The sequence below is a fragment of the Chinchilla lanigera genome, unplaced genomic scaffold (assembly GCF_000276665.1).
Source record: "Chinchilla lanigera isolate Chin_1 unplaced genomic scaffold, ChiLan1.0 scaffold00039, whole genome shotgun sequence".
Taxonomy (NCBI): domain Eukaryota; kingdom Metazoa; phylum Chordata; class Mammalia; order Rodentia; family Chinchillidae; genus Chinchilla; species Chinchilla lanigera.
This window is the reverse complement of record NW_004955440.1, coordinates 16,994,238-17,003,996: the sequence shown is the minus strand read 5'-3', so window position 1 is coordinate 17,003,996 and position 9,759 is coordinate 16,994,238. Positions and strand designations below refer to the sequence as shown.

At 38.0% G+C, this 9,759-nt stretch overlaps 1 protein-coding gene across 1 annotated transcript in view; it reads right to left on the bottom strand.

The window, feature by feature from the left end:
* Window positions 1-9,759, bottom strand: part of Rif1 (replication timing regulatory factor 1) — a gene marked incomplete at its 5' end in the record, with an annotated part of 70,100 nt that overhangs the window by 43,813 nt on the left and 16,528 nt on the right. The window contains 9 exon segments of the mRNA XM_013517488.1: window positions 700-849; window positions 1,193-1,300; window positions 3,722-3,902; window positions 4,135-4,208; window positions 5,120-5,206; window positions 7,893-7,993; window positions 8,215-8,277; window positions 9,217-9,327; window positions 9,550-9,723. Of these exon segments, the coding sequence (XP_013372942.1) occupies window positions 700-849; window positions 1,193-1,300; window positions 3,722-3,902; window positions 4,135-4,208; window positions 5,120-5,206; window positions 7,893-7,993; window positions 8,215-8,277; window positions 9,217-9,327; window positions 9,550-9,723 (1,049 nt within the window).

Below are 9,759 nucleotides of genomic sequence, written 5' to 3'. Positions count from 1 at the left end.
TATGCAATGTAACAACCAGTACTGATTTGTATTAATTTGTCTTGAGGTCCTGTATCACTTTGAATGTTCTTGCTTCAATTTGTTTATGTTCGTGATACTGGTATGCTGCTACTGTTCTATTTTTTTGTTTGTTTCTCATGTACTACTCTCTTTAAAATTTAAAAAAAAAAAGTAAATGTGACAGGATTCCATGGGCAAGGACGCTAATTTACATACACATGTGACTGTCACTATGTAAATTACTTGTGTTAGTCACAACAAGGGAGATTATTCTATGGGGATAATAAAGTATTGGCAGCTGGACAAGGGGGTAGGTATCCATAATCCCAGCACATGGCAGGCTGAAACAGGAGGACTGCGTGTGCAGAGTTCAAGGCTATCCTGGGCTACATACCAAGACCATGCCTCAAAATACAAAACAAAACTGTAAGACATTCAAGACTGACTCTGAAGACTGAACAGATGAGAAAATAAGGTCCAAGAAGGCAACAATCTGGTATTATGTGCAATGGCACGAGCACAAGGAGACAGACAGCTTTACTCTTAATGGTTCTACAACACCGGCCTGAAGAGTTTCACAAGGCTTTCTGCTTTCCTATTAACTTGGTCTCTTATAAAAGCTTCAGTAAATGATTTAAAAAGTCCTTTACCTGAAAAGAACCCTTTAAATTCAAAGGAGTTTTAGTAGGACAAACTCACCAAAAAGGCTGCATCTTCCGAAGTGGACATTATCTTAGAAGAAAGTTCTTCACAACATAAATTCTCTTCTGCAGTTGCCACCAAAGCAGCACAGCGAGCAAATATTCTGTATAATTCTGACCAAGTTCGAAGTAAAGCCTTCATGGTTACCTAGTAATACAGAAATTTTGTATGTGTACACCTGTGAATCAGAAACCTAGTAGAATCAATGAACTTTTAGATTTTAAAAACAGTGTAACATTTAACACAGAAGAGTCTAGTGTAATAGCCTTACCCACACCTCTCAAGAAGCTAAAACTTCAAAAATGAGGAGCACGGTAACAGCAATTGACGGTAAACAGGAATTTCCACTATTTAACTTTCACCTATGCTAATAATTCATACTGAAGTCTTATTTAAGGAACAATTACTACTGCAGATTATAAAGGGTGAGATGCAAGTATTTTAGGAAAAGTAAAAATTCCTTATACACAAAAACTTGATATGGCCTTACCACAGGAAATCTCTGTGCTGAAAAAATATGATTTATTGGTAAAGTCAATGCACTATAGATGGCACTAAAATTATGTTCTAAGGCATCACCTTGATTTACTTCATTGGTCTGAAATAAGAAAAACAATAGTTAGACAAATTTCCATAATTCTAACCCTTCAGAGTAATATACTTACTATGTGTAACATACACAATCAACATATTCAAGAGACACCAAACTCCCACCCCTTAATCCCTGGGAATGTGCATGACCTTACCTGAAAAGATTACTTTTTTTTCCTTTTTTTTCTGCAGGAGATTGAATACAGGGCCTTCACACTGAACTACACCTCCACGCCACCCCTTTTTTGAGACAAGGACTTACTAAGTAAGTTGTCCAGGTTGGGTTTAAACTTGTAATTGTTTCAGGTGCTCAGAATATTTGAACTGCTGGCATGTACCACCAATGCTTGGCTAAAATCTTTACAAATGTAAAAAAAAAAAAAAAAAAAAGAGGTCATACTGCAGAAGGTCCAGGGAATGGTATTCTTTTCATAGAAGAAAAATGAGGAGTGGCACAGAGAAGATACAAGGAAAAATACCATGTGAAAACACAGGCAGAGATTTAAGTGATACAGCTGAACGTCAAAAGTCAGAGCCAGATGCAGTAGCACACACCTGTGAATCGAACACTCCTGAGGAAGGTTCAAAAGTTCAAGCCCCGGCCTGGAAACTTAGCACAGCGGTGGTGAATCTATGGCAGTGCGCTGTAGCCATTCAAGCCAAGTAGCCCAAGCAACTGAGCATCAAATTTCAGGTTCAATTGCAGTGTTGGCACTTTGCAATAAATAAATAGGTTTTGAGTTGCGATTTGGGTACTCAGTGTCTAGAAAGTTTGCCATTACTTATTGAAATTCAAAATTTGGAAGAAAAAAAAAACTGTAAAAGGCTGAGGGATGTACTTCAGTGTGAAGGCTCTAGGTTCAATCCCAACTACCACGAAGACAAAAGAAAAAAAAAAAAGGCAAGGGGGAAAGAAAATTTTTCAGTAAAATAAAAGGTTTTGGGGGCATAAAGATGTACATCTGTAATCCAGCATTTGGGAGGCTAAGGCAGAGGGATCCCAACTTTGAGTCCAGCCTGGACTACAGATCAAGATCCCGTCTCAGAAAGGTTGGGGATGGGGCTGGGGATTTAGCTCAGTGGCAAAGCGCCTGCCTGGCAAGCGCAAGGTCGTGAGTTCGGTTCCCGGTACCGGAGAAAAACCAAAAACAAAAAAAAGAAAAAGAAAGGTTGGGGATGGGCTTGCTAGCAATCATCAAAGAGGAACGCACAGGTTGTTCCTCCGAGTCCAGAAGCAAACACTCCTACCCAATACCTTCTGCTATTTCTGGCCTCCAGAACCAGACCAGTAAGTTCATGCTGTTGAGGTTGTGGATACAGCACTTGGCTCCACCTTCCAGCACCAAAAAAAATTAAATTAAAAACACAAATTGCACGTTTTAATTACCAACTTGTAGTAATTTGATGTTTCCAAAAACCAGAACTACTGTGTGGAATTTAAGTCCTAAGAAATAATCCAAGAATTAACTCCCTAAATGTTACATATTTAAGCAAGGTCTTACAAATGTCCTTTGCTCTTCAAACAGTGGGAGTCTTTCAGAAATGCAAAACGTTTTGATTCCAGAAAAATATGCTGAATAGTATGTGCTAGTCTGAGTAGCTTGTATCACTACAACGGAAAGTTACGGTGGGCTGGAATGCAGCTGAGCGATAGTAAGCCTGCCTATCACTGCAAACCTGGGGTTCAATCCCGAGCTATGCAGGGCACAGACGTGTGCCACCAAACTGGAGTCCTACTCTCTCTGGAGTTACAAAAGAATCAGCTCACAGAACCCCTCCATAAGTAGAGAACTTGTGTTTCATGTTCCGTCAATATGGACAGCTTTTTAAAAGTAAAGGTGAAAAATACAATAAAATAAAATAAAGTAAAGGTGAAATCATCAACTCTCCACAAATTCTTGACCAATGGTAATGCTAAGTAATTTTAAGGGCGGTGGCTTTGTTGTAATATACAGCCTGTTCAAAATGGTTATTAGTCCCTATTGGTACGACTACTGAAAAGACTCAAACATGAAAGTTAGTTACGTATCATATGTAAGCCGTATAGTTTTACAATCCATGCTGAGGGCTGGGGATACAGCTCAGGGGCACAAGCACCTGCGTGGCAAGCGCAAGGTCCTGAGTTTGAGTCCCAGTACCAAACAACGAAAACAAAAACAAAAACAAAAAATAGTATACTTCCAAACATTATACAACTACAGGGCTTGGTGGCCCACACCTGTAATCCCAGCACTCGAGAGGCTGGAGGAGGAGGATCCTTGCAAGTTCAAGACAAGCCTGGGATACAAAGTGAGCTCAAGGCCACCCTGAACTGCATAGTGAGACCCTGTCTCAGAAAGACAAACAAACAAAAATCCATTTTCTCAACTGCTCTAATAAAAGAAATTTTACAAATCTAAAGGAAAATTAGGCAGCAGACACATCCTACCTGATTAATCAATTCGGTCAATGGAGTGACTATAATGCTCCACATTCTGCAGAGATGCTCCTTATTTTCCAACTGCACTGCGTTTTGATTGATAACACTTAAAACGGAGTCACTAAAAGCTAGTGGTGAAGTTGGACCAGAAAGCACACAGCCTACAAGTGATTCCAGATTGAGAAAAAACCTGAAGAAAAAAGTTACAACCATGTAAGTACTCTGTGCAAAAATACATCTACTGTGCAGTAACAAAGTTCTAAAAACTGCTCGTGAGAAATGAGTGTGAAGCTTTAAGGTAATGTAATGAAATACTTCATAAACAGAATCACATTCATTATACAGTCCTGTATAATGGACACATTCACTATACACTCCATTATACACAAAGAAGTATCAAATTATTTAAAGTTCAAACTTACCTTTCATCTGCTGTACCACATTCCCGGAGGTAATTGCTGAAAATTAACTGAATTAAGAACAAAGCTGGAGTTCCCTGACGAAGAAAAAAAAAATGAAGTCAATCTTTTGAATTACAACCCATTACGTAAAAAGTAGTATCTTCATGGCATAAAATATCTGACCTTAGCATCACTCAGGATGTAACAAAAGCAAGTTTTCTAAAGAAACTATATACAAAAATTAACTTATATTCTAAAAACAGCTGAACTGGATGTTGAGATCAAAACATGGTGCGAGTACAGATATAAAAGAGTATTAACTTAAAACTTGCTGGACCTACAATACCTACATGATGAAGATAAAAAGTACATTTCACACTAGGATCCTAAACTTTCAAAATTTGAAACAGCAAAACAGCCAGTTACAGGCCTGTAATCCTAGCACTTGGGAGACTGAGGCAGGGTGATCACCAGCTCAAGGGCAACCTGGGCAATATACTGAGTTCAAGGCTAGCCTGGACTACAAAGTGAGTTTAAGACAACCTGAATGGCATAGTAAGACGCTATCTCAAGAAGACAAAACAAACGAACAACAAAAACAAAAAACAATGAGCAGAGCATGGTGGTGCACACCTGAAATCCCAGCACCCAGGAAGTTAAGATAGGAGGTAGGAGGACCACCGTAAGTTCAAAGCCACTGTGGGCTACATATCCTGTCTCCAAAAAAAAAGCAAAAAAACAAAAAAACCCACCCCCAATTGTAACAACAAGCACTACTATTATCATACATTAAAAGGAGCTTTCCCCTGGCGTCCATTTTTGGCACTGTATTTAACTGTTTACATTAATCTATTATTTTGCATATCTTTTTTCATTAATTTAGTAAACATTTCAAACCCAATAATCTAAAAGTTTTACAACTAAGTGACACCTTTAAAAAAGAAAAACAAAATGTTGTAAGCGTCTTTTTGGCCAATCTTCATCATATTACATTTAAGATACTTGCATTAAGAATATCCATATTAGCAACCTGATATGCTGGTGAACCTAATACTTTCTGAGGAAGTCCTTTAATTGTGATTTCCATGAGGACCTAAAAAAGACAAAAGGTTATAAAAATGCTACTTCACTTAGTAAAAGTCTACTAGAGTTAATTATATTTTAATATAATTGAATTACATTAATTTTTCAATATATTTAATGCAATTTATATGAAATATAATTTTACATTACATTTAACACAGTATTTATTATAGGTAAGAGTCACTCATACATTCTCATTTGTTTTAAGTACAGAAATTTAAAAAAATGAAGTACAGAACTAGTAGTAGAGTGACACAGCCCTTTACCTGCGGGACAATCAATGCTTTCAGTTTCGAGTCTGATGCTGATAGACCTAAACCTGGTATGTGTGAGAACAGACGTCAATCTGTGCACACAGTGCTGTATCAATGAGTGTCCACAATGTGTTTACTCAACTGCTTGCCTCAAAAATGAATTTGAGCCAGAAGTGGCGGCGCACGCCTGTAATCCCAGCACCTGGGAGGCTGAGGCAGGAGGATTGTTGGGAGTTTGAGGCCAGCCTGGGCTACAAAGTGAGCTCAAGGTCAGCCTGAACTGCACAGCAAGACCCTGTCTCAAAAACACCAAAAAAATTTAAAAAATGAAAAATGAATGAGACAATTCTTTTTACACTGCTAGAAGAAATTCTGCAATGAATTATATATTCAGTAGTGACAGAGGCAACTACTATATAGTCATATCTCACTTATCAAACTCAATTCTTTACAAAGTTGTACTCAAACACCAAAAAATTTGAGAATGGAATAAATTTTTCCATAATAATGTAAAACCAAGTAACTGGTTCTAAGGCCCAAAAATTATACTTCTGAATTCATTTCTCTAGGACTTTTAACAACAATCGCTTCTCAGCCAGGCGTGGTGGCGAAGCCTGTAATCCCAGTGCTCGGGAGGCTGAGGCAGGAGGATCATTGCAAGGCCAAGGCCAGCCTTAATTGCACAAGAGTCCCTGTCTCAAAGACCAAAAAAAAAAAAATCACTTCTCATCCTTTTGGCTAAGATCAAGGGTAAGACTTTAACAAATTTTGCAGTGATTTCTTTAACTCTATTGTGGTTCTAAGTTTTCCTCTTAGCTATACTGCTGATTATCAACAACTTTCTTTGGAGCCATGGATACAATAGTTTTCACAAATAAAGCGCAAAATAAAACAGACATTGATGAATGTTTTAATACACTAACACAAGCACTGTGTCCTATCTGGGCAAAAGCAGCACTGAAGACTTAAATGTCACCCTTTGTAATCGACACATGATGCAGTCTCTCAGCCTCTACAGATTTTTTCCCAAGTTGGATTTTTGGTTCGGCTATCAAGCCAAGTTAGAAATATCAAGCACAATTTTTTCAACTTTGCTTTCTGAGTAGTGGATAGTTCACACTTGGGACCCTTTTGACAATCAAGGTATCACTCCAGTATTTCAAAAGACTAGAGGCCGAGCTTAAGATTGTCAACTGAAGTCTGAGTACGTTTACCCAACTGCTATTGAAAATTCATTATATAGTTACATTAACATAAACTACCTGGGTGTGGTGGTGCACGCCTGTAATCCCAGCACTCAAGAGGCTGAGGCAGGAGAATCGCTGCATGTTCGAGACCAGCCTGGGCTACAAAGTGAGCTCAAGACTAGTTTGAACTGCATAGCGAAACCCTGTCTCAAAAAAAAAATACACACATATATATATATATATATATACACACACATATATAAAAACTATGTACTTCCAAAAAAAACCCTATATACTTCCGTGTCATGAACAATATGATAGTTACGTTAGTGAAACAAACTTTCCTCTGAAGCACAGTAATGTTGATAATAGATATCATTTATTCTACACTTGGCCTATGTTTTCTGTATATTAACTCACTCAATGATTAATTACTACATTCCATGCCATCTCTACAAATGAGTCAAACTGAAGCCATGAGGGCAGGAAACTGTTCAAATTCAACCTGTTAATAAAAAGTTAGAAATCCAATCTCATCTGCTCTGAAGTCTGCCATTCACCACTCTTGTATACAACCACAGTGCATTTAACTGTCACAGCACATAAACACTCAAAAGGAATTTGAGGGTATTCCATACGCACCTCATCAGCAGCTATTATAAAACCACACTCAATTTCACTTTTCCTCCTCTACTACATGCAAGTTCAAAAACTAGTGTCAAAGCCATTTTCCTGGCTAAAGAGTTTATCTAAAACCATGTGCTAACAGCAATGTTACTCAATAACCTAATATTAAATTAGTGGGTATTTGCGTTTTCAGTATAAATTCGTGTCCTTTATCCCATTTTCTCTGTGTAGTGACTTCTGAAAATACCACAGGAGACTTTCCACACTTCTCGTCAGTCATCTATGAGAGGCGTTAAGTGACTGTGAGGTTAATGCAATGGCACTTACGGTACAGCTGAACTGCTAACAAGCACGCGACACACAAGTCTGTCCAGGCCGGGGCACCCCAGCGCACAGCGCCTGCCTCACAAACGCGAGGTCCCGAGTTCAGTTCCTGTCACCAAAAAGTGTCTGTCCAGGGGCCAGGGGTATAGCTCAGTGGCACAAGTGCAGGGTTGGCAAATGCAAAGTTCTGAGTTCGATTCCCAGTACAAAAAAAAGTCTCCCCCAAACCTTACCTGCCAAAATATCAATATAGAAGTCAATTTCAACTTAAAAGTTTTAAAGTCCCGCTTGCAGGCATACTTACCAGTGTTTTCGATACAGGAAGTACTTCGGATTTCACTATGCTTTCTAAAGATTTTAGTAGGAGGGTCAATACTTCAGAACCTGGTCTCTCCTTTTTGTTACCTATCAAAAACCAAGAGATCATAATCCAAAAAACGTATTTTCAAAGGTGAATATCTTCAGAGACGTAACAACTTATTACTCAACAGTAATTTTTTACTGCAGTAAATCAATAGTAACTATATAAAGCAAATCGGTTTATAAACTTGACTCTATGTAAACAATTTTAAAAGCCAAACAATTAGGTACAATAAAAATTATCTGATCAGTTTCACAGTGCTTACCAGATTCGGTAAGTGAATTCACTAAGCTAATTAGCTCCTTCCAGATAGCATTGACAACTGCATCTGTCAAACAAAGTAAGTATTTTTAATGAGGTACAAGATCACATAGGCTCCCCCTTTTTCCCTTACAATGAATAACAAATTATGCTATACTTAATAATTTGTATATAATTTCCTTGTTAATACTCATCCCAGTAATAAATTTATAAAATGAAATATTTGTTTAAAAAATTAAACTTTTTTTTTTTTCATCTTTTTGAGACAGGGTCTCGCTATGCAGCAGTTCCGGCTGCCCTTGAGCTCACTTTGTAGCCCAGGCTAGTCTCAAACTCACAACAATCCTCCTGCCTCCGCCTCCTGAGTGCTGGGATTACAGGTGTGTGCCACCAGACCTAAACTTATTTTCTGAAACAACTACATGTGAATAGGTCTTCTAACAAAGAACAGTTGAATCTTCCCATCTGTATTTTCTGTATTGTTTACCCATCACTCACTTTTTAGAAAAACACAGATACTTCACAAGTGATGCGATTCATTTTCTCACCAGTTAGAAGCAATTGTTTGATTTTTGAAATTTCTTTTCCTCGTTATTTATTTAGTAAGTTACAAACACAGGGTTTAAATGCAGACGCTGGAACCCACCCAGCCTGGAGATGAGTATAACCGCACCATTTCCTACATGACTTTGTACAAGTTACTCACTTCTCTGTGTAAGTCAGGTTCTTTTTAAATTGGACTAGACTAGGCAACTACGCTGCCACTGAGCTGCCTCAGGAGGCCAAATATTTGCTATTTTATCTACTTTTTTTTGAGACAGGGTCTTGCCATGTAGGTACAGGCCCATTTTGAACTTGCTTATATAGCCCAGGTTGGTCTCAAACTCGAAGTGATCCTCCTGTTTCAGCCTCCAAGTGCTACGTTTACATATGTGCCCCACCATGCCCTGCTCTTATCTTTTATAAAAAAAGATCCCAATACGAAAGATTTTTGTTAAATATTTACCAGAAGCATCTCTCCCAACTGCAACAAAGCTGTCATGAACAGCAGTGATAAGTGTATGCGCATGTTTGGAAAAAAAAGAAGGGCTGCTGATTAATGGATGTTCAAGTGGTTCTAAAAGGAGAATAAAAGACAATTATGTAAAACACAAGATTTAAGAAACAAATTCCTCAATATAAAATTTTAGATGATCTAAACACATGTGCTCTTATTAAAAATATTTATACTTATTCAAATAGCAATTATAAAATTATAATTGAGCTGTGGAAGAAGCAAGACCTCACAACAGCACACCACGACAGACTGTTTTAATAAAATTATTTTAAGAACAAATACCTAGGCTCAATACAAGTTTGTGTTGTTTGGCAAAACTCAAGACTTCTGGACCCAACAAAAAATGCAGCAGCATCTCAAGTCCCAAAAGCTGAATGGAGGGGATTGCTGCCATTCCACCCAAACTTGTGCTCATGTTCATCCGCGGAGTTACAGGAACTCCATATGGGGAAGCACCTTTAGAAGAGAAAACAAGGTCAAATTAAACAACCA